The sequence below is a fragment of the Balaenoptera musculus genome, chromosome 5 (assembly GCF_009873245.2).
Source record: "Balaenoptera musculus isolate JJ_BM4_2016_0621 chromosome 5, mBalMus1.pri.v3, whole genome shotgun sequence".
NCBI classification, from domain to species: domain Eukaryota; kingdom Metazoa; phylum Chordata; class Mammalia; order Artiodactyla; family Balaenopteridae; genus Balaenoptera; species Balaenoptera musculus.
The window spans coordinates 48221859-48248165 of NC_045789.1; the positions used below are offsets into that span (position 1 = coordinate 48221859).

At 40.0% G+C, this 26307-nt stretch overlaps 1 protein-coding gene across 4 annotated transcripts in view; it reads right to left on the reverse strand.

Moving 5' to 3' along the window:
- ART3 (ADP-ribosyltransferase 3 (inactive)) overlaps positions 1 to 24710 on the reverse strand; it is a 37449-nt gene extending 12739 nt beyond the window's left edge. For all 4 annotated transcript variants that reach the window (XR_005019966.1, XM_036852845.1, XM_036852844.1 and 1 more), the window contains exons 1-3: positions 24601 to 24710; positions 23354 to 23431; positions 16942 to 17653 (exon numbers count right to left, since the gene is read on the reverse strand). Coding sequence is in view for 3 of the 4 variants with exons in the window: in XM_036852845.1 (XP_036708740.1) it covers positions 16942 to 17653; positions 23354 to 23422 (781 nt within the window). In the remaining variant the exon portion in view is untranslated. The remainder of the gene's footprint in view (positions 1 to 16941; positions 17654 to 23353; positions 23432 to 24600) is intronic.
- Positions 24711 to 26307: the final 1597 nt, after the last annotated feature.

The window sequence follows — 26307 nt, forward strand, 5'->3', positions numbered from 1 at the left end:
GCTGGAACATTCTATAGATATCAATTAAATCTATCTGGTCTATTGTGTCATTTAAAGCTTGTGTTTCCTTATTTATTTTCTGTTTGGATGATCTGTCCATTGGTGTAAGTAGCATGTTAAAGTCCCCTATTATTGTGTTACTGTTGATTTCTCCTTTCATGGTTGTTAGCATTTGTCTCATGTATTGAGGTGCTCCTATGTTGGGTGACTAAACATTTACAATTGTTATATCTTCTTCTTGGATTGATCCTTTGATTGTTATGTAGTGCCCCTTCTTATCTCTTGTAACAGTCTTTATTTTAAAGTCTATTTTATCTGATACGAGTACTGCTACTCCAGCTTTCTTTTGATTTCCATTTGCATGGAATATCTTTTCCCATCCCATCACTTTCAGCCTCTATGTGTCCCTAGGTCTGAAGTGGGTGTCTTACAGACAGCATATATATGGGTCTTGTTTTTGTATCCATTCAGCCAGTCTGTGTCCTTTGGTTGGGGCATTTAATCCATTTACATTCAAGGTTATTATCAATATGTATGTTCCTATTACCATTTTCTTAATTGTTCTGGGTTTGGTTTTGTGGGTCTTTTTCTTCTCTTGTGTTTCCCGCCTAGAGAAGTTTCTTTGGTGGTGCTGAATTCTCTTAGCTTTTGCTTGTCTGAGAAGCTTTTGATTTCTCCTTCGAATCTGAATGAGATCCTTGCTGGGTAGAGTAATCTTGGTTGTAGGTTTTTCTCTTTCATCACTTTAAGTATATCCTGCCACTCCCTCTGGCCTGTAGAGTTTCTGCTGAAAAATCAGCTGATAACCTTATGGGGATTCCTTTGTATGTTACTTTTTGTTTTTCCCTTGCTGCCTTTAATATTTTTTCTTTGAATTTAATTTTTGCTAGTTTGATTAATATGTGTCTTGGTGTGCTTCTCCTAGGGTTCATCCTGTATGGGACTCTCTGTGTTTCCTGGACTTGGGTGACTATTTCCTTTCCATTGTTAGGGAAGTTTTCCACTATAATCTCTTGAAATATTTTCTCAGACCCTTTCTTTTTCTCTTCTTCTTCTGGGACCTCTATAATTCGAATGTTGGTGTGTTTAGTGTTATCCCAGAAGTCTCTGAGATTGTCTTCAATTCTTTTCATTCTTTTTTCTTTATTCTGCTCTTTGGCAGTTATTTCCACCATTTTGTCTTCCAGCTCACTTATTCATTCTTCTGCCTCAGTATTCTGTTATTGATTCCTTCTAGTGTATTTTTCATTTCAGTTACTGTGTTGTTCATCTCTGTTTGTTTGTTCTTTAGTTCTTCTAGATTTTTGTTAAACAGTTCTTGTATTTTCTCAATCCGTGCCTCCATTCTATTTCTGAGATTCTGGATCATCTTTACTATCATTACTCTGAATTCTTTTTCAGGTAGATTGCCTATTTCCTCATCATTTATTTGGTCTTGTAGGTTTTTACCTTGCTCCTTCATCTGTGACTTTTTTTGCCATCTCTTTTTTTTTTTTTTTTTAATGAGTGGGATTGTGTTCCTGTCTTACTGGTTGTATGGCCTGAGGCTTCCAACACTGGAGTTTGTAGGCTGTTGCGTAGAGCTGGGTCTTGGTGCTGAGATGAGGACCTCCGTAAGACCTCACTCCAATGAATATTCTCTGAGGTGTCTGAGGTTCTCTGTTAATCCAGTGGTTAGGACTCAGAGCTCCCACTGCAGGAGCTGTCGCCCAACCCCCAGCTCGTGAACCAAGATCCCACAAGCCACGTGGGGTGGCAAAAAAAAAAAAAAAAAGAGAACAATAGCAAAGTAAAAAATAAAATTAGACTAGGAAACTAACAGATATGTTAGAAAGAATATAAAAATAAAAATATAGATGAAACAACAACCAGAAGGTACAACAGTACCACAATAGTAAAAGAGGGGAAGAGGGAAAAGAAGAAAAAAGAAAAAAAAAAGGGGGGGGGGAACGCCTTGGCTCTGGAGGGCAGGGCCTAAGCAAGGGCAAGGTTTGGGCATTGGGCGGGGCCAGTGCTCAGGACCCACAGGGCTGGAAAAGGCCCTGGGGGCTGTAGGAGGTGGGGCTTAGGCTCAATGGAACAGAAGGGGCCCAGGTGTGCCCCCCACCCCTGGTCTGAGAGGGTGGGGGACCTCACCTGGGAGCACAGCAGGCTTCCTGGGCTCGAGTGAGAGGGACAAACGCCTTCCTCTCCTCTCCCGCTCCTCTGGTCCTGACGGGCCCCTCCCACCTGCCTCTCCTGATCTCCCCTGCCTCCTTCCTATGCCCCCAGGACCAATACGGCCAGGGTTGGGGGGGGGCCTTGGAGGGCAGGGGACCGGCCTGGGAGCTCAGCAGGCTCCCCGGGCCCGAGTGGGTGGGCAATTGCCCTCTGCTCCTCTCCCAATCCTCCTGGAGGGCCCCTCCGCCTGCCTCTCCTGATCTCCCTGGCCTCAGGGGCGCCAATCTGGCCTCCACTTCTCCTCCCCCCTCAGTCCTCCCATGTCCTACCAGTTCACTTGGGGATTCCTCCTATCTCCTTGGCTGTCAGAGTCCCCCATCAGCAGCCAGCAGGCGCCCTAGATGTGGGGAGACCTAACTCGGCATCTTCCCACACTGACATCTTGACTCTGCTCCCCCAAGCTAACACTTTATGATTATATGATTAGTCTGAAAAATTTAGGAGAAAATTTATCTGTCTGTTTAACTAGTTCTCTCTTCAGATACTAAATGTCCTCCTCAACAGTTAACCTAACCCTTTACTATGGCTTGCTAGCAATCAGGGTGGAGAGAGACTGGTGCTGACAGCTTCCACTTCGCTGCACTTCCCAGCCTGAAAGGCCTGCCGGGTGGGGCTGCTAGTATTTGCAGTGGCTAGGCACTGAAACTCAGGGAGACGGACCCTGGGAGAGGACTCTGTCTAGCTGTGCAGAAACAGCCCAGAGGGCCTGGGGTGTGATCTGGGCCAAACCAGAGCTCATTGTCAGCATGCATGGCAGAGCTTGGCTCCAGCAGTGGACTCTGTTGGTGTGCACAGTAGGTGAGAGGCAGCATCGGAGAATCACACGTGAGGAGTACTCAGATGTTCCTTTCCCGGCAGAAGGGCTCCAGTTCTGCCCACCTCACACAGCAGCTTGGCGCCGGATTTGGGGCAGACAGGTCCTGGGAGAGCCCTACCATAGAGGCAGCCCCAGTCCCAGGTGGCAATGCAATCACCTTGATTCCTGCAGTCACAACACCCCAGCCCCCAGCACCAGCCTAGCACTAGGCAAGAAAGGGATGGGACCTTGGACTGTTCTGGGCAGAACCATGGGTGCCTAAGTGGGCAGTGGACAGGTTCACTGTGACCATATGGGCCTCACTTGATTTAGTGCTCACCTCCTTGGGGACAGAGCACACACTTAAGGACAATGGAGCCTTATCAAACCAACACTCAGGGCTTCTACTGGGGAGCAGATCCAACCCCCCTACAGGGCTGTGACATGGGGCATACAGGTCCTGGGAGAGCCCTACCATAGAGGCAGCCCCAGTCCCAGGTGGCAACGCAATCACCTCGATTCCTGCAGTCACAACACCCCAGCCCCCAGCACCAGCCTAGCACTAGGCAAGAAAGGGATGGGACTCCATGGAGCAAAGAGGAGGCCCCACCCAAATCCAGTGCAGGCTCTGGTCATCACAACACCAATCACATGCCCTATCAAGGGGATAACGCTCTGAGGAAAGATGTGGCTAGCATCCATACCAAAAGCAGCCATTGCACCAAAATTATTGGACTCATACCGTCTACTCAGGAATGCTCCCACATAAAAACCAGCCCTTCAAGACCACAGTAGATAACTGTTTCTCCTAAATTTATAGAGACATAAATTTAAGTAAAATTTAAAAAGCACAGGAACTGCTCCCAGTTAAAAGAACAAGAGAGGGGCTTCCCTGGTGGCCCAGTGGTTAAGAATCCGCCTGCCAATGCAGGGGACACAGGTTCGAGCCCTGGTCCAGGAAGATCCCACATGCGGCGGAGCAACTAAGTCCGTGCGCCACAACTACTGAGCCTGCACTCTAGAGCCCATAAACTGCAATTACTGAGCCAGCGCGCCACTACTACTGAAGCCCACGCACCTAGAGCCCATGCTCAGCAACAAGAGAAGCCACCACAATGAGAAGCCCGCACACTGCAACGAAGAGTAGCCCTCACTCACTGAAACTAGAGAAAGCCTGTGTGCAGCAATGAAGACCCAATGCAGTCAAAAATAAATAAATAAATAAATTTTTTAAAGTTATAAAAAAAAATTTTTTTTAATAAATTAAAAAACAAGAGAAATCCTCTGAAAGAACAAACAATGAAACAGACCTCTCCACTCTACTTGACCCTGAGTTCAAAAAGGAGGTAATAAAAATGCTAAAGGAATTAAGAACGATTATTGATAGAAATGCAGAATCACTGTAACAAGGAACTAGAAACTATAAAGAGGAGCCAATCAAAAACAGTTCAATTACCAAGATAAAAACCAATCTAGAAGCAATGAATAGCAGACTAAATAATGTAGAAGAACGAATAAGTGATCTGGAAGATAGAATAATGGAAATCACCCAATCAGAACAAAAGACAGAAAGACAAATGAAAAAAAAAAATGAAAGCAATATACGCGGTCTATGGGATGATATAAAACGTGCCAACCTTAAGGTCCTACAAGCTGCATGGCAAGGCCAAAAAAACCAAAAATGTATTTGAAGAAATTATGGCTGAAACCTTTCCAAACCTAAAGAAGGAAACAGATATCTAGGTACAGGAAGCACAGAGGGTCCCAAATAAGATGAACCTAAACAGACCAACACCAAGACATATTATAATTAAAATGGAAAAAGTTCAAGATAAAGAGAGGAATCTAAAGGCAGCAAAAGAGAAACAAAGAGTCAGTTACAAAGGAACCCCCATAAAGCTCTTAGCTAATTTCTCTGCAGAAACACTGTCAGACAAAGTCATGAAAGGGAAAAATCTGCAACCTAGGATACTCTACCCAGCAAGACTATCCTTTAGGCTAGAAGAAGAGATAAAGGATGTCTCAGACAAGCAAAAACTAAAAGAATACAGCACTACTAAACCTAACCTAAAAGAAATATTGAAAGGTCTTCTCTAAACAGAAAAGAATCAAGAATCTATAGGAAAGGGAAAATCACAATAGGAATGACAAATGTATAAAAGGATTGAAGACCACTTAAATAAGCCAGTACATAGATTAAAAAACAATCAGAAAATTTTTGTAAAAGTGATAACTACAATTAACAGCAAAAACATAAACATTAAGATGTAAAACAGGACATCAAAATCATGAAAAATGGGAGAGGGGATTAAAATTGTAGATCTTTTAGAATGTGTTTGAACTTATATGACTACCAGTCTAAAGCAAGTAGATATAGTTACGGGTTAACATACTTGAAAACAAGGGTAACCACAAGTCAAAACCGTATGATAGAGTCACCAAAAACAAAAAGAAAGCAATTCAAGCATAATACAAAAGAAAACCATCAAACCACAAAAAGAAAAACAAAAAGAAGAAGAAATGAACAGGGAACAACTACAAAATCACCTGGAAAACAAGGTTTAAAATGGCAATAAATATATACTTGTCAATAATTACTTTAAATGTCAATGGACTAAATGCTCCAATCAAAAGACACAGAATGGCAGATTTAAAAAAAAAAAAAAAAAGAACCTACAATATGCTGCTTACAAGAGACTCACTTTAGGGCAAAGACATACATAGATTGAAAGTGAGGGGATGGAAAAAGGTACTTCATGCAAATGAAAACAACAAGAAAGCGGGGGTAGCAATATCCATATCAGACAATACAGACTAAAACAAAGTCCATAAGGAAAAACAAAGAAGGACACTATATAATGATAAAGGGATCAATACAAGAAGAGGATATTACACTCATTAACATATTCACCCAGTATAGAAGCACCTAGATATATAAAACAAATATGAACAGACATAGAAGGAGAAACTGACAGGAATACAGTAATAGTAAGAGACTTTAACACTCTACTGACATCAATAGACAGATATTCCAGATGAAATCAATAAGGCAACAAAGATTCTAAATGACACAATAGACCAGTTGGATTTAATTGATATCTACAGGACATTACATCCAAAAAAACCAGAATACACATTCTTTTCAAGGGTGCATGGACCATTCTCTCGAATAGACCACATACTAGGAGACAAAACAAGCCTCAACAATTTTAAGAGGATAGAAATTATTTCAAGCATCTTTTCTGACCACCACAGTATGAAACTAGAAATCAACCACAAAAAGAAAAAAAAGGTAGAAACCGATCACATGGAGACTAAACAACATGTTACTAAAAAAAAACAATGGGTTGATGATGAACTCAAAGAGGAAATCAGAGAACACCTTGAAACAAATGACAATGAAAATACAGTCTTACAAAATCTATGGGATACAGCAAAAGCAGTTCTAAGAGAGACGGTCATAGCAATACAGGCCTTCCTTAAGAAACAAGTCTCAAATAAACAAACTGTCACCTAAAAGAATTAGAAAAAGACCAAACAAAACCCAAAGTCAGCAGAAGGAAGGAAATAATAAAGATCAGAAAGGAACTAAATAAAAATAGAGATAAAAAACAATAGAAAAGATCAATAAAACCAAGAGCTGTTTTTTTTAAAAAGACAAACAAAATCGACAAACCTCTAGCCAGGCTCACCAAGAAGAAAAGAAAGAGGACCCAAATAAACAAAATAAGAAATGAAAGAGGAGAAATAACAACCAATAGTGCAGAAATACAAAAAATCATAAGAGAATACTATGAACAGTTATATGCCAACAAATTGGACAACCTAGAAGAAATGGACAAGTTTCTAGAAACAGCCTGTCAAAACTGAGTCAAAAAGAACAGATAATTTGAACAAACCAATCATTAGAAGTGAAATAAAATCCGTAATTTAAAAATTCCCTGCAAACAAAAGTCTAGGAATGGACGGCTTCACTGGGGAATTCTACCAAACATATAAAGAAGAACTTATACCTATCCTTCTCAAACTATTCCAAGAGACTAAAGAGGAGGGAACGCTCCCAAATTCTTATGAAGCCACCATCACCCTGATACCAAAACCAGACAAAAACACTACAAAAAATGAAAATTATAGGCCAATATCTTTGATGAATATAGATCAAAAATCCTCAACAAAATATTAGCAAACCTAATCTAACAATACCTAAAAAGGGTCATGCAGAATGTTTAAGTTGGATTCATTCCAGGGTCATAAGGATGGTTCAAATAAGTAAATCAATCAATGTGATACACCACATCAACAAAAGAAAAGACAAAACCACATGACCATCTCAACAGATGCAGAAAAAGCAACTGATAAAATTCAACATCCATTCAAGATAAAAACTCTCACCAAAGTGGGTACAGAGGGAACATAACTCAACACAATAAAAGCCATTTATAACAAACCCACAGCCAACATCATACTCAAAGCTAAAAGCCTTCCTGCTAAATTCAGGAATAAGACAAGGATGCCCACTCTCACCACTTCTATTCAACAGAGTATTAGAAATCCTAGCACAGCAATCAGACAAGAAAAACGAATGGTATCCAAATTTGAAGGGAAGAGGTAAAACTATCACTATTTGCAGATGACATGATACTCTATATAGAGAACCCTAAAGACACCACACAAAAACTATTAGAACTAATAAATGAACTCAGCAAGGCAGCAGGATGTAATATTGATATATAGAAATCTGTTGTATTTCTTTACACTAACAATGAACTATCAGAAAGTAAAAAAAAAAAAAAAAAAAAAAAATCCCGTTTAAAATCATGTAAAAAAAAAAAAAAAACTAGGAAAAAAACTTTTAAGCAAGGAGGTGAAAGACCTATATGTTGAAAACTATAAAACACTGATAAAGAGACTGAAGATGATTCAAAGAAATGGAAAGGTATCCCATGCTCTTGGATTAGAAAAATTAATATTATTAAAATGACCATACTACCTGAAGCAATCTACAGATTTAATGTAATCCCTATCAAAATATCCATTCCATTTTCACAATACTAGAACTAATAATCCTAAAATTTATATGGAACCATGGAAGACCCAGAATTGCCAAAGCAATCCTGAGGAAAAAGAACAAAGCTGGAGGCATAACCCTCCCAAGACTTCAGACAATACTACAAAGCTACAGTAATCAAAATAGCATGGAATTGGCACAAAAACAAATAGATCAATGGAACAGAATAGAGAGTCCAGAAATAAACCAACACACCTATAGTCAATTAATCTACAACAAAGGAGGCAAGAACATACAATGGAGAAAAGACAGTCTCTTCAACAAGTGGTGTTGGGAAAGCTGGACAGCTACATAAAAATCAATGAAATTAGAACACTCTCCCATAGCATATACAAAAATAAACTCAAATGGTTTAAAGACCTAAATATAAGACATAATTCCATAAAATTCCTAGAAGAGAACACAGGCAAAACATTCTCTGACATAAATTGTAGCAGTATTTTCTTAGATCAGTCTCCCAAGGCAAAAAAAGAAAAAAATTAAAGCAAAAATAAGCAAATGGGACCTAAACAAACATAAAAGCTTTTGCACAGCAAAGGAAACAATCAACAGCAAAAAAAGACAACCTATGGAATGCAACTGACAGGAGTTAATATCCAAAATATACAAACAGCTCATACAACTCAACAGCAAAAAACCAAACAATCCAAACAAAAAATAGAAAGAAAACTTGAATAGATATTTTTCCAAAGAAGACATACAGATGGCCAACAGGCACATGAAAAGATGTTCAACATCGTAATTATTAGAGACAAGTAAATCAAAACTACAATGAGGTATCACCTCACACCTATCAGAATGTCTATCATCAAAAAGTCTGCAAACAATAAATGCTGGAGAGAGTGTAGAGAAAAGGAAACCCTCCTACACTGTTGGTGGGAACGTAAATTGGTGCAGCCACTATGGAAAACAGTATGGAGTTTCCTTAAGAAACTAAAAATAGAGCTACCATATGATCCAGCAATCCCACTCCTGAGTATATATCCAGAAAAGATGAAAACCCTAATTCAAAAAGATACATGCGGGCTTCCCTGGTGGCGCAGTGGTTGAGAATCTGCCTGCCGATGCAGGGGACATGGGTTCGAGCCCTGGTCTGGGAAGATCCCACATGCCGCGGAGCAACTAGGCCCGTGAGCCACAACTACTGAGCCTGTGCGCCTGGAGCCTGTGCTCCACAACAAGAGAGGCCGCGATAGTGAGAGGCTCGTGCACCGCGATGAAGAGTGGCCCCCACTTGCCGCAACTAGAGAAAGCCCTCGCACAGAAACGAAGACCCAACACAGCCAAAAATAAGTTAATTAATGAATTAATTAATTAAAGAAAAAAAAAAGATACATGCACCTCAATGTTCACAGCAGCACTACTTAGAATAGCCAAGACGTGGAAACAACCTAAGTGCCCATCAATAGATGATTGGCTTAAGAAGATGTGGTATATATCTCTATATACCACATATATGTATTATAATATATTATATATATAATATTCCATTGTGTATGTATATGTATAAACACAATGGAATATTACTCAGCCATAAAAAAGAATGAAATATTGTCATTTGCGGCAACATGGATGGACCTAGAGAACATCATACTAAGTGAAGTAAGTCAAACAGTGAAATACAAATATTATATAATATCTCTTATATGTAGAAACTAAAAAAATAATACAAATGAATCTATATACAAAACAAACAGATTCACAGACACAGAAAACAAACTTATGGTTACCAAAGGGGAAAGGGAGGAGGGGGTAGGGATAAATTAGGAATATGCGATTAACAGATACAAACTACTATATATAAAATAGATAAGCAATAAGGATTTACTGTATAACATGAGGAACTATATTCAGAATGTCCTGTATAACCTATAATGGAAAATAATCTGAAAAAAATATATATATATATAACTGAATCACTTTGCTGTACACCTGAACCTAACACAATATTGTAAATCAACTATACTTCAATTAAAAAAAAGTAGGAGGGTTAAAAATGGGTAAGAGATTGATCCAGAAATGAACGGGAGAAGACACAAATATATATAGGGATTGAAAAAGGGAATATAACCACGGATTCAGCAGGTGTAAAAAGACATGAGATTACTGTGACTAGCTTTATGCCAATAAATTTGAAATATAAGACAAATGGACAATTCCTAGAAAAATGGAACTTATCAAAAATAACTCAAGAATAAACAGAAAACTCATATGGTATTATAACTATTAAGCAGTTTAAACTTTTTCCACAATGAAAAATACCAGGATAGTTTGGTTTTTACAGAGTACTAAAGAGAAAGGAGCTGCACAGAGAACCCCAGAGATCTTCAAAGGGTTTCCAGTACTCAGCAAAGTACTGATCAGTTTATACTTGTCTAAGGAAACTACCCAAGGCCAGGGAAAGAACTCAAAGGATGAAGAATAGTGACTATTCCTACCAGCCACACTGGAAAACCTTATAAGTTGTTATTTTAGCAGGGAACTCTACAGTAAGAAGCCTTGGAAGCAGTTCAGACAACAGTAAATAAAGCCCTCCCAGGAGTTCCTATCTCCTTCAGATCTCAAGAAATTACAGATGTCTGTGACCAAACTCATAGCTGATTGGAATTTCTGGCAACAAGACTACAGCAGTATTTGTTGGCCACTGCACTTTTGGACACAAGGACTCCTCCCTTTGTAGGCCCTGCTACTGCTAGCCTGTTACTGGGCCTAATGAGACAGACTGTCTCACTAAAAGAAAAGTCATGATTCTCCAACCTAATATCTTATTGTGCAATGGGTTCTCTTTGAACTAAATTCCCATGAAGTAGGACAAACTCCCAAAAGTTCCATTGTCACATGGAAATTTTACCTCCAATTAAGAGCCAAACCTGGCTCCTAAAGCCTTAGCCACTTCCGCAAATAAATGGCTGCCCATCCATTAGACCTGCAGTTTCCAAACAGTGGTAGAGGTGTCCCTGCACGCTCTAGCAAATTCACAGGGGTACCAAGGGATATTTTAAAATTTCAAGACAAACACAGCCCGACTTGATATCTTTCAGACACTGCATGAACTACTAGCTTTAGATAGAACACAGTTTCAAAGTTATGCTACATTCTATTCGATAACATCACATATTTGCAAAGCTGGGTTTTTAGCAAGTGTTGTGATAAAAAGCAAATATATGTGAAAAATCAATGTGGATCAGGAAATAAGGTGGGATCTAATCTGACACCAAGGTTTGAGAAGCTGTGCAGTCAGTGTCCAATAGGCACGTACATCCCATTAGCAAGTCACTGTGGTTAAAAATGAAATAATAGTTCTTAAAACTTTTTATATATATTACTTCTTAAAAAACAGCTACTAAGATATTAGGACATAAACACTTATTGAGTTGTTTGAGTTTACTTAATAAATGGAATTCTTAGGCATTTATTTTAGCCTAGGGACACTCTGAAAAAAATTATGACAACACTAAGGACACCAAGAAGAAAGAAAGTCTGAGAACCTCCACATTAGACAGTACAAAGCCTCACCTACTACTTTATCCAAACTATTGGCTCAATGGGGGGGCCTTACCTGTAAGACTTCACACCTGAAAAGACAGCTGCCATGCTGTGAGACAGTCTATGGAGAGGCCTATGTAGTTAGGAACAAGGGAGGCCTCCAGCCAACAGCTCATGAGGAACTAAGGCCTTAGTCAACAACCCACTAGGAACTGAATCCTGCCATCAACCATGTGAGTGAGCTGGGAAGTACATCTTCCCCAGTCAAGTATTATGATGACTGCAGCCTTGTGAGAGATCCCGAGTCAAAAGACCCAGCTACACTGAACCCAGATTCCTGACACAGCAACTATGAGACAATAAATGTTGTTTTTAGCCACTAAATCTTGGAGTAATTTGTTATGCAGTGATGGATAACTAATACAGGTGTGAGGGTCAGTTTTATGCATCAACTTGTCTAGGATACAGTCCCTAGTTATTCAATCAAACATTAATCTAAGTTGTTGCCTTGAAGGTATTTTGTAGATGGGATTAAAATCTATAATCAGTTACCTTCATATAAGGGAGATTATCCAAGATAATCTGGTGGGCCTGATACAATGAGTAGAAAGGCCTTAAGCGCTTAGGCTTCCCAAAAGAAGAAATTCTGCCTGTGGACACAGCTTCAGCTCACACCCAAGAGTTCCAGCCTGCCCTTCCTGACAGCCTGACCTATGGATTTCAGACTTGTCTTGCTAGCCCATACAATCATGTAAGCCAATTCCTTACAACTGATTCTGTTTCTCTGGTTGGAAACCTTGTCTGATACAATCAGCATGAACAAGTCTGGTGGGTGAAAGTCTGGAGGGGGTTGGTAATGAAGGGTTCTCCCTTTTCCTATAAATATGGAATAAACAGTCTGAACAGCCTTCCAAATGTTCTAGGCATTGATTCATAATGTGAATTTCTCGAGGTGATGGATATGTGATATGTCACTTCCTATCTGGTTTATCTAACACAGAATCCTGTTGAATCCCCAATCCCAGACAACAACACAGCAACTTTGCTACTCCCAGGGAAGGCTAAAAGAGTGTCCATCAGAACCAACGAAGGTACTTATATTTGATGAGCCCTCAAGTGCTAGGGGTGAATTTATAAAAAATAAATCTGGATAGCTCTGTAGGTTCATCTTCTTTCCCCCTTTCAATGGCTTAGCAGAGAGTTGGCTCAGCAGGTCTGAGTAAGCTCAACAAAATAGACTAACACCAGCCACTGGAGTTCAGGGGCTCTTCCTTTCTAACAAGATTACTTTTGCAGTCAGGGAACACTGATATTCCCCGCCCCCATGACTCTATTAATATGTAAAATATATTTACATATATACAGTCTGGTCCCTCTCTATGGAAATACTGTCCAAAATACCAGATGATCTATGACCAGCCTGTTCAGTAAAATAATGAGAGTTCAGGGGATGAGGTATACTCTACTATTTCTCTGCTTATAAGTTTTCTTCCAATGAATCATATTATATCTACACTGTAAGGGGCATGAAATCTCAAAGCTATGGCTTCCTACCAGGTATTTATAATTCATCTATAGTCCTCCCAATCCAAGTACAGTTTTCAGATGGGGTCATTTTAAACGATGAGGAATGTAGCCTGATTACACAGCTGACATTCTACTTTTATCAAGTTTTCTAGAAAAACAGTATAAAAGAAGGTTAACCTGTGGTAATTTTCCCATAAGGACGGATCAAGGGTTTTGTTACCATTTACTCACTCCCATTATCTTGGATTGATACGAGTATCTTTGACCACCAGGAATTATCCTCTCCACTTCCTAACCAACTGAACTATTTTCTTTGGCTAAGTAGTTTTTGTAAGGCCCACATACATTTTTACCTTGAAAATCACAAGCAGGTTTAAAGTAACAGCACAGGACTGTGTTAGCACACTAAATTTAGCACAGTATAATTTTTTAATCACTTTCATAAATGCTGCCTTTTTACATCCAGAGGTATATTCAGTCACAATGGAACAAGGTTCTGATTATACCCTCCTGGCTTGAGCTTTTAAAACCCCTGGTTATTATCCTTCATAGTGTTTCAAACAGCCTAGCTTTAATGATCACTTCAGGGTGTTTTTGATCCTGAGTTCCCATTAGTTATCTCCAGATGGCAGCAGAGGACAGACATTGGTCAGACTCCAGTTTAGAGGTAAAGCAACACAATCAAGTGCAGTGGCCTGACTTTGCCAGAGCTCTCCAAACAAATAGGACAGGTGAGCCTCCACGGAGGTTTTCCCTTGTGGCTGGTTTGAACATTAACCTGCTGCGTAGCCTCGGCCTGACTTTCTGGGCAGGCCCGCAGAAGTTTGCCCACTCTCCTCCCCTTTCCTCACACTGGGCTCATAACACACTTCCCCATGTAGGTCTGAGACTTGGCTCATTCTGAATCAACCCAGCGGCTCCACCCCTTTTGTTTACCGTAATGCTACTCACAAACATGAACTCTGTGGGCTCCACTGCCTACCTCTGTTCATCAACCAGATACGCGTGATTGATCTGGCCTACTGCAGCTACCGTAGCCAGGGTTTCTGCAGAACCAATGCCTCCACAGATAGCATCTGGCTGAGTGCATTAGAAGTACCAAAAGTGGTATCATTTTGTCAGCCCAGCTGCAACTGGGTTTCTGGCTATAATGTGCTGATAAATTGAACAGGTTCTGGGGTGGAGAATGGGGGTTCTGATCTGTAGTGTTTGCTGATGTCCATGGTATAACTCTCATCCATGGCCAATTTCAAGCCATCGTGATGTATGAGGAATTGCCAAGAGATATACTCCCACAGTCAGCTCCCGTGAGCTGGTATGAGCTGGCTCCAGCTGGCTTCGTTTTTGGTCAGGTCCAATGTATGGTTGGGTGAGGGAAATGGGCACTTTTCCTCTCAACATAAATTTGCTCACTTCAGTCTTCGTCTGCCCCCTCAAGGAGAACAGTTGGTCTAACTTCCAACTCAGGGCCAGGACTAAGGTGAGGCAAATGAGGTGTTTAGAGTGCAAAATTTAAGGAGGCACTCACTCTTAGGATCATGCAGGTGCAGGTTGTGCAAGTATACGACCCTAAGCATGAAGACATCCTTAAATTTTGTGCCCCAGGAATCTCAATGGCCACATAGCTTCTGCCATTAAATCAAAAGTGGACCAGCTCCCCTCCCCACTCCATCTCACAGGCATAATGTCTCATCAGCACTTCTCTACCTGTTCTTTTTTATCTCATAATGCCCTGGCACATTTGAGTCAAGGTCTAAAAGTCTATCCCACTTCCAAGGCCCTACTTCAATACTCGCTCTGCTTGACCAGCAGCTGTGGTTTTGGGTTCAGCTAGACAATCATACTCATAAGACTCCAAAAGGCATCCCCTCACCAGTTTACTCAGTTTTGCAGAAGAATGCAAGGCAGGGAACACAGCATAACTATTAAAGGGTAGCATGAGAGATACACCTTCAATGCAAGTCCTCACAGCAGTCCAGGGCTGTCCTTCAGTCCCCAGAATGACATCTCAAATACAAGAAAACAAGGTTACACAGGTGGGTGCAGGAACTATCCTAGCTTAGTAGCCTCATGCCACACATAGAAGACAACATCTCTTATATCAGTCACGCCATGAGTATACTCCAGGACTCAGCAAGAAGAATACCTCAGTATGTCACACCACATTCAGGAATGCCCAAAGCTATGGCTTCCCTCCAGGTATTTATACTTCATTCACAACCTCCCAGCTCAGAGGCACTGTAATGATCAACGGTTATGTTTACCATTAGGCAGTGCTGCATGGTTATACAGTTGTCATTCCACCTTTAGTAGATTACAGAGACATAGTGCTAGAAGAAGATCAACAAGAGGCCATTTTCATAAGAGGAAGGAGAAAGGGTTACCCCAAAGCACAATACCATAAAATTTCAGAACGCTGGCGATAAAGAAAATATCCTAAAACCTCCCAGAGGGAAAAACAAGTCTCATTCAAAGTTTTAGTAACTAGAATGGCTTCACACTTTTTAACAGCAGCATCAGAAACTAAAAGACAATGAAGGAATATCTCCAAAATTCCAAGGAAAATAATTTCCAAGACAAAAATACAAATCTACAAACTATTATTCAAGGTCTCAAAGATAGATTTTTCAGGTATACAAAGTCTTAGAAAATTTGTCTTAATATCTCTTTTCTCAGAAAACTTCTGAAGAATCCCTACCCCTTCCAAACTAAGGAGTAATTCAAGGAAGAGAAGGAAATCCAAGATATAGGGGATTCCTCATAGGGCAGAAGCAAAAGAAAGTCTCAGAATAGTAGTGAGGAGAGATTTCAGGGTATTTTCATAAAGCAAGGTGATGGAATCCAGGAGTATAAAAAAAAAAAAAAAAAAAAGAGAGAGTATCTGATATACCTAAATGTATTAAGAGGAGATTTATATGTCTAAGGATTCAGGGGGTGAATTATTGATGGGATATAAAAAGCTAAGGAAACAGAAAATCATACAACTGATAACTCTGAGGTAAAAGTAGTACTTAAAAACAAAATGGTACCAGTCTACTACACTGGGAGAATGGGAAGGGGAAATGCACAAATGTTGAGGAGGGTGGTGGTGATCAGATTCTTCTAATTCCCTTCTCCCCTGCCTCCCTACACGACAGAGTCTGGAAAAGCTAATTACCCTCTTTTCAAGATTTTCTTGTAGTTACAGATGATCAAGTAGCTGTTCCGGTCAATGATATGCAATCAGAAGTCTACTCGGAATTTCTGGGAAAGCTTTTACTCTCCTGATTAAACAGGCAGATTTGGCTACCATCCGCCTATCCTTTCTTTTTGTCTTGAACATGGATTGATGTCTACAGCTGCCAATAGTCACACTGAAAACATGAATCAACAAACCAACATGCTAAAATTGGTGGACGACAGAGTCTGAGTTACTCATGATGTAGTTGAGCCCCTGTACCAACTCTGGACAGCCCACTTCTAGACTTCCAATTAAATGAGAGCCGCCAGGCAGGTTTTGTTCCTTGGCCTATACTCACTAGATGCTAGCAGCAACTAAAGATAGTTGTGACAATTAAAAATGTTTCCAGCTACGGTCAACTGACCCTAGTGGGCAAAACTGCTAGTTGAGAACCATTACCTTATATTAGTATTTTGTTTTTTTAACTTTCAATAATACCGTAAATGTATTATTTTGATACAATTAAATTATGAAAAAAGAAACAGTATGAAAAGAGCCAGATGAGAGACCACCAATGTTTTGTCTCCTTTTAAAACCTCCCAATTTTCTTCCGGACCTCTCCCTGGGCCTAAGAGCGCCACTCCTTCTTTCCCAGACAAGCACAGACAGAACAGAGACACTTACCACCTAGAAATGCACACTCATAATGGCTGCAGGTCTTGTTTGTGCTTTGAAGGATAAGGTTATTGCCAGCCCCACCCTGTGACACATGAAAAACCTCATTCAGAGGTATTAAAATAATTCTTTCACTTTCTTTATCAAAAAATTTTTCAACGGCAATTCCAAAGCATGTGTTGATGGTTAACAGAACGTCTTGGTCATTAGCAACTTGAGGTTTGGTTGAATATGCCAAGGTGAAATGGCCAAGTCGGACTTGGTTTAGTCCTCCAAATGTAAATAAAGTAGTCTGCCTTACGCTATACACCACATTTTTGTAACTGTTCTCACAAGATCTTCTCAGCAACTGCAGAGCTTTTGACAGGTAAAAATGAAAAGCTTTGAACTGGAAGCCATAGACATAATCTTTTCGAGACTGGCCAGCCATTTTCCCAGCTTCACTGAACAGACGGTAAAAGGAAGTTTGCTCTTGAGCTTCAGAAATATATGCCATCAGGGCTATTCCATGGTTATCCTTAAAACCCACAGGGAGAAAGAGCTGAGTCTTCCGAGCTTCCCACTTGGCTTCTGCATTTTCCCACACATCTTCCAAGAGCTGGAGGCTTGCTTTTTCCTCCTTGAGCAATTGGGGGACATATTTGATTTCCATCCTGTCAGTGCATTTCAGGTATTCGTCATCAAATGCATTATCTGCCATATCTAACAGTTCAGCTTGTACCTTCAAAGGAAAAGGACATTAATACTCTTGAAATAAAGACATTTGGTGTACATCATTTCTCTCAATTTATCGCATCCAGCCCCTCATGCCAAGACCCTCTCCCTTGCTTACAGTGAACTTTGGATATGTTTTTACATAGGAAGTATCTTCCACTGCTAATGATAACTTTTCTCACATATTTATACGAAAGAGTAAATGACCATGCCTACAACTCATTCGTTTGAACCCTGTGGTACGGAGGAAAGAACAATGAGGGTGAAACTGAAGAAAATGGGTGGCAGTCCTGGCTTTGAACAATATTCTTAGCTAGATTTCCTCAACCACTCAAGACTGTTGAGTGAATTTGAAATATCTTGTGTGAAACACTTTACATGAAGGATAAATATATAAAGGCAAATATTACCCTTTTTGCTTTGAGGCTGCCCCCTCCCCCTTGTCTGTGTGGTTCAGCTAGGACTGATTCTGCATCTTCAGCCCCTATGATAAGCAACGATGCAGGCTTAAAAACCAGAGCACTCCCAGAAAAACAAAAGGCTTTCTTTCCCTATAACCATAAGCTCTAAGGATAATATTGGCATGCGGCAGCCAATAGTTATCCATTTAGTCCCATGGAGAATCCTGTCTACAAATAAAGCCAACAAAGGAAGGTTTGCAGAGCTGAGAGGTGAAGAGAGAGATGAGGCCCTGATAACATTACTTAAGGCCTGAGTCTAGCTTTACCTGAAAACTGTATTTTACTTCAGTCATAAGAATCAGTAAATTCCCTATTTATCTGAGCTAGTTTGAATTGTCTTTCCATTACAAGTAACTGGAAAAGGACTAAGCATCTTTATATGACACACATAACATAAGAAGCAGGGCAGTGTAGTGTAACGAACACTACTAGCTTTGAATCAGATAGATCTGGATTCAAATTCCATTTCTGTTACTAACTAGGTACTAATTACTTATGGGAAAGTTACTTGACATTTCTGAGCTTCAATTTTTTTCATCTAAAAAATGGGGATAACGTGAGGAAATAATATCTTAATTGCAGGATTGTTGTGAGGATTACATGATATAATGAATATATGCAAAGTCCTTAGCCCCATGCCTGGCACGTATCAAGCCTTCAACAAGCTGTGGTTATTTTTATCATTTCGTAATAGGAATATATGTACAGTCTTCCCTCAGTATCCATGGGGGATTGGTTCCAGGAGCCCCCGCAAATACCAAAATCCACAAATGCTCAAGTTCCTTATAAAACTGGCATAGTACAGCCTTCCCTGGCGGTCCAGTGGTTAAGACTCCGCGCTTGCACAAACCAGGGGTGCTGGTTTGAACCCTGGTCGGGGAACTAAGATCCCGCATGCCACGTGCTGCAGCCAAAAAAAAGGCACGGTACAATGAATACAGCGGGCCCTCTCTATCTGCGGGGTCATGCATGTATGGATATGGAGGGCAGACTGTATCATACTGTAAGTTCCTCAAGGGCATGATATGTATCATATTTATCTTCTGAATTCCAAGCATCTAGCATAGCAACTGGCAAAACACTTAGTTCAAGTGAACTAAGTAAGAACCCTGTGCTCAGGCCTATGGATCAAAACACAGGATGAGCACAACTGCCCAGAGATACCATCTAAGGGTTTCTACAAGTAAAAGGATAATGCCCTCCATATCACTGTCTCTCTCCACTACGCTATACTTGTATGGTACACTGACTGCATAAGTTGCAACCTCAGTTGGAGACTTTATAGAAACACTTAGCCAGGATCTGTTAAAGTTGCAGGCTCCATGTGAATGATTCTTAAAGTGTGTGAGTGTGTGTGTGGAAAGGAAGAGGCGGTATAGAGAACCAACTTAAGAAAGCAAAATATAACTTGATTCCACATCCCACACTATCTCCTTCTCACTATCTCTCTTCTCCCCTCATAGTCAAACTTCTTCAAAAAGACATCTAACTTTGCCATCTCCGTTTCATTTCCACTCATATCCCAGCCCTCTTCAATCCGGTTTCCGACCCCCATTCCTCCATCCAAACAGCTCTCACTAAGGAAACATTTCTTCTTAGACTCCTTTGCAGATCTAGCATATTCTAGTTGGCCATTAAATGCTGGAGTTTCTCAAGGCTACTTATTTTCCAACTCTCAATTCTACCCTTAGGCAATTATATAAGACCCATAGTTTCAGTTATCATCTAAATACCTCTGACCTGTCTTGTAAGTGCAAGATCTGTATAGCAACTGCCTACTTAATAACTCCACTTGAATTGCTCAAAGACCCTTCAAACAAAACAATCTAAGACCAAGACCAAACTTATAATCTTACTGCCTACAACTACCATCAACTTATTCATTTGTGAAATTTTCTTAGATTTCTCCTTCTCAGTCACCCCCTGTGGCCACTTCATCATTAAGGCCTAACAAACTTCTCCAGAGTACTTTCTGTATGTGAAGCACTAAGTGTTCATATATATTCATTCATTTAATCTTTATGGTAACCCTGTGAGGTAGGTAGGTACTATTATTAGTTCCTTTTTTAAGGATGAGGAAACTAAGGCACAGAGAGATTAACTTGTTTGGAATTGATATTTGAACCCAGGCAATCTGGCTCCAGAGTCCGTTCTCTTAACCAAAATGTTGTGTTTCTGATGATGAAGACCACTGACATTTATGTAGCACTTTTTAAAAAAAAGAGTTAAATTTTGTCCTCATAACAACCCTTATGAAAGGTTGGGCAGACGATTCACAACACCGTGTTATGAATGTAGGAATTGTGCTGGCATCAGAAATGGTCTTGATTACCAGCCACAGAATATTCTGCTGGGGAAGTCACTGAGACCCCTGAACTCCTGGGTCTGTAGGTCACTTTCTTGAAGTGGGAATTTGAGCTTCATGAGATGAAATCTGGGTCTGTAGGTCACTTTCTTGAAGTGGGAATTTGAGCTTCATGAGATGAAATCATTGCCATCTCCTAGCCAAGAAATGCACTTTGCTCCACAGCACAGAATGTATCAGAGTGCATCTTGGGCGCCAATGCCTAATTTATCTTCAAGACTTCAACATCTTATAAGACATCATACCCTGAAACCACCCCCCCCCCCACATTCCTCACATCATATCAAGGGTTGATCCAATATGATCCTGTCTTTCCCCCTGTGCCTCTAACCAGTCTCTGCATGTCTAATTTTAGACATCAAGTCTTTCTGGCCAAAGGCCACCGTTGATTGTGTGTTCTGTATAGTGAGTATCTTGAGCACTGAAAAAGCTCACAAATGCCACCACAATTCAGGGGAAACTGAATGGACAAGGAACAGGTACAAAGGCTAGGTGAACACACTGATTATATTTTCTTCCTCTGAGTTATCCATTGAAACAAAAGCCTATATGGATGAAATTCAATTACTAAAAGTTTGTTACAAAAATGTAAAAATGACCTAAATGGTTAAAGAAAAGAAATTGGTTAAACAAATTATGAAACATTCATAAAACAAACACATCAAATTTATGTTGCAGAAGAATATTAAAAGGCAAATCAAAACCACAGTGAGATACCACCTCACACCCATTAGGCTGGCTATAAAGATAAGGAAAAAAAGGAAAATAGGGACTTCCCTGGTGGCGCAGTGGTTAAGAATCCGCCTGCCAGGGCAGGAGACACGAGACACAGGTTCAACCTCTGGTCTGGGAAGATCCCACATACCTCGGAACAACTAAGCCCATGCGTCACAACTACTGAGCTTGCATGCCACAACTACCGAAGCTCACATGCCTAGAGCCTGTGCTCCACAACAAGAGAAGCCACTGCAACGAGAAGCCTGCGCACCGCAACAAAGAGTAGCCCCTGCTCGCTGCAACTAGAGAAAGCCTGCGCGCAGCAACGAAGACCCAACACAGCCAAAAAAAAAGGAAAATAGCAAGTGTCAGCAAGGATGTAGAGAAATAGAACCCTCATACCCTGCTGTATAAGTAATTAAAATGGTGCAGCCACTGTGGAAAACAGTTTGGGGCACTTCCTCAAAATATTAAACATAGAGTCACCATATGACCCAGCAATTCTACTCCTGGGTATATACCCAAGGGAACTGAAAATATATGTTCCCACAAACAAAAACCTTTGCATGAAAGTTTGTGGCAGGACTATTCATTCATAAGAACAAAAAAGTGGGGCCAACCCAAATGTCCATCAGTTAATGAATGGATAAAAAAAATGTGGCATAGCCATGCAATGGAATATTATTAAACTATAAAAAAGAAGGATGTACTAATATACACTGCAACATGGATGAACCTTCAAAATGTTATGCTAAGTAAAAGAAGCCACACAAAAGGCCAGATAAAATGTCCAGAATATACAAATCCATAGAGACAAAGTGCATCCCAGGGGATGCAGGGAAGAGGGAATTGGGATTGACTGCTAATAGCTACAGGATTTCTTTTTTGTCATGATGGGAATGTCCTATAATGAGATAGTGGTGATGGTTGCACAACATAGTGAATATATGAAAATCACTGAACTGTACACTTTAAAATGGTATATTTTGGGGACTTCCCTGGTGGAGCAGCGGTTAAGAATCCGCCTGCCAATGCAGGGGGCACAGATTCGATCCCTGGTCCGGGAAGATCCCACATGCCGCAGAGCAACTAAGCCCATGTGCCACAACTACTGAGACTGCACCCTAGAGCCCACAAGCCACAACTACTGAGCCCGTGTGCTGCAACTACTGAAGCCCGTGCGCCTAGAGCCTGTGCTCTGCAACAAGAGAAGCCACTGCGATGAGAAGCCCGCGCACCGCGATGAAGAGTAGCCCCCGCTTGCCGCAACTACAGAAAGCCCACGCGCAGCAACGAAGACCCAACACAGCCAAAATAAATAAATTAAAAAAAAATTTTTTTTAAAGTAAAATGGTATATTTTTATATGTGAATTATACTTCAATTTTTAAAAAGTCACACTGCAGACCAGGTAACAGAATATACAGTGATTCTATAAACAATATATCAGAATATTAAATTTAAAAATGGATAAAATTTTAAGAATTTAACACATTTTAAAGAACATACTTCAAACCAGTGGACAAATACTCATTCAGTAGTGATGTGAGAGTTAACAATGTGGCGAGAAATATCAAGTGAGATACCTGGCTCATATTTTACATAAAAATATGATACAGAATGTTTAAAGATTCAATTGTAAAAAATAAAATCATAAACTATCAGAAAAAAAAAAGAATACTGAATGTGGGAAAATAGTCACTATATAGTTTAATGGAAAACGTAGATAAACATTGCAGTGTCATCTTATCTAAAGAAAAATACATATTTTTAGAATATCTGATGCCATGGACAGACATCTGTAGCACAATATTAACTTAAAAAGGTAAAAAAATACTATGTATAGTGTGAATCCATTTTTGTAAATTACAAACATAAACACATAGAAGAAAGCTGAGAAGAATACACACCAACAGATTGAGTCTTTCCCTCTGGGTGGAAGACTGTGGATGATTTTTACTTTCCTCTTTTTGCTTAATTTTAATTTTTCAATTTTCTACAGTTAACACGTATCAGTGTGTAAAAGATAAGATCTACTTGTAAAAAACTAACTTACCTACTCTCTCTGTTCTCATTTCCATCATCAACCCACACAAATGCCTCAGGCAACCTCATATCAAGAGTTCCCATTCCAGTGACCACATGCTTCCCATTCCTAACATTACCTGGAAGATGTCCATTAGAATCATAGGTGCCAGCAGCATGGTGACCACTTCAAAATGTCCTGCCTTCATTTTTCTCTTCTAAATTAAAAAGAAAAAATTCCAATTTAGCAGACTTTAAAAAAAAGGTTTAGGGAAGTAGAACAGGATGACACACACTATATATTTTTTCATTCTGGGTAAGAGTGGGTATCATGATGGTTAGGAAGTGATTATTAATAAATTTCCAATGGCTGGAAGGGTCATTACACTTTGTCTGGTGGTCTAACACCCTCATTCTACAGATGAAGAAACCAAAGCTCGGAGAACTTCAGCAATTTGCTCAAGGATAAATCTGTCCATTTCCATTCTCTTTTAGACATGTTGTCTCTCCCACCATAGTCACTGGTAGTCATTTTTTCTTCCTATCTCTAAATCTCCCCTCAGCATACATAGGAAATCACAAACTAAAAAACAACCATTTCAAATTGGTCCCCTAGCTCCCAGTCTCCAAGAATTCTCCAGGAGTTAGTATCCACGCATATCATCCATTCTTTGATCCTCTTTGCAAACCAAGTCATGCCCATTTGGCTAGAATGGAGGCCAGTAGAGGTAAAAACCAGAAGGTTATCCGAGGCAGTCTGCTTCTCCCAAATATGCACGTTTAAGAGAAGCCAAGGATAAAACAAGCGTCTTGCATAACTTTCTGAAGGCAGGAATGAGAATAAGAAGGAACTGGGTAGGAAGCAATTCTAGTAAGATTATATAATCCTGTTGGCTGAATACCCAATATTCATCCCAAAGTTCATGAGACAGGAACAGGTAAACAGGAGGGAAAGAGGCTGTCAAGGGCTGAAGCTGTCCCAGAGCCATTAACTGATTCAATTAAAGACTGGTTTATAGTTCCTTCCACATACCTACAACAAAGTTGACATGGCTGGAACTGAACTGAAATCTCTTTTTTTATCCTACCAATCACCATATTATGGCATCTGAAAATGGGGAAGAACAGCACAGGGGAAAGAAGATAGTCTTCCCTTTGGCCCCAGATCCCCATCTTTATTCAGGAGCAGTTTCTTTCACTAAAGATATCAAAAGATAGTACAAACATGCCACTTCTGTGTGAAGCTTCCCTTTAAAAAAAGATTTGGAAAATAATACTTGACAGATAACTGTCACAAGGCAGTATGTACCAAGCAAGCTCTGAATCAGGATTTTCTTGAAAATTCTTCACTTCCATAGTCTGAGTGTAAATAAGTCAAAATGTTTACCTGGCTTTTCTGCCTGTGGAGGTTTAAATGATGCTAGGTCTCAAACTGTTTCCCCACTCTCTCAGTGGCGGTGAGCGTGTCTCCAGGATAGGAGGCTGCTGACGCTGAGAGCTGAGAAGGGAATGCTTTTCTTTTTATAAACATCCCCAGCAATAGCTTGGCAGTGGCACATTACCTCGTTTGTGTCCTGCTATTTATATCTGCCCCCCAGACTATCCCTTGGAATCATTACTGTTAACGCATGAAATCTCCAAGAGGCTTGTAAAGCCACAGAAATTCCCTCTAACCACACAGCATGTTCAGTTCTGAGCCCTCAGTTGTGGGCTTCTCAGAGAGTGATCACTTCCCATTCCTAACCCTTTGACCCTTTGACCCTTCGACTCTGAGACGTCAGACTAAAGCGAGGATTTTACCCTAGCTAAATGGTTCACATAACTCGGGGGACTTGCTGTGTTAATCACTGGCAAGGGTGATGGCTATCACCATTCACTCAACAGGCTTACTGTATTTTAGGTACTGTGCCAGGTGCTGGGACACACAAGTAAGTAACATAAAGCTGAAAAGCACTCAAACTAACAAAAGACATGAACATGCATACTTAGCCAGAATACATGTTAAAAATCTTAGGTACAGGCAAAGCCCAGTGAGAACACTAAGAAGGGAAGGATTTGGTAATATTTACAACTATAGCTCTCATCTGAGTAAAGTACACCTAGTAAATATATTGACTGCAGTGCTGAAGAATACTTAAGAATTCACGGACTATGGATAAAAAAACCATGAAATATCCTAGGAAATTCACGCATATGTGTATCAAAATTAATTAATAGAATATTTAGAAAGTAGCGCTATTCATAAAAGCCCCAAACTGCAAACCATCCAAATGCCTATAAATAGTAGAACAGATAAATTGTGGTGTATTTATACCATGGAATTTTGTATAGTATTGAAAATTAATAAACTCTTAACTACACGTATGTGCATAAATACCACAAATTTTAAACCTATGAACAGATACAAACATCTACACACTGAATGATTTAATTAGTACAGAGTACAAAATCAGGCAAAACACTTCTACAGCATCAGATGTCAGAACAGTACCCTGAGTGGCAGGTAGTAACTGGAAGAGGCACACGGGGAGCATCTGGGATGCTAGTTAGGTTCTGTTTTTGGTTCTGGGTCTTGATTACACTGATATATTGTTTATGAAAATTCACCAAGCTATTATATACTTAAATGTATTTTTCTCTCTGTGTGTGTACATACATATTTACTCAATGAAACATTTTAAACTGTCATGAAGTGAACCTACTTTTACAAAACCCATCTCTCCTCCTCAGACTCTTCCAGACGTCTAGCCTCTACCCACCTCACTGACTAAGCAATTTAAGATTAAATACACTGAATAGGCTCTTAGTAATTGTATCATTTTAAAAAATAGAGTTTAGTTAGAAAGGAAAAAGTTTGCACATGTTTTCAGTCCTTAGGCTCACAATGACCAGCATTTTAGGCCCAGGCATGTGGGCCTACAGGGAATGAAGTAGTGGGCTTTTCCTGTATTTGGCCCCCTAAAGCCTATCAGATTCATTAATAAATCACACAAAAGACTGAGTGTACCAAAAAGAACATAACAAACACTGCATGAAGTTCAAGGCAAGTTTGACCTTATTTATTCCCAGTATGCTTTTGCTCCATTCTTGTTTT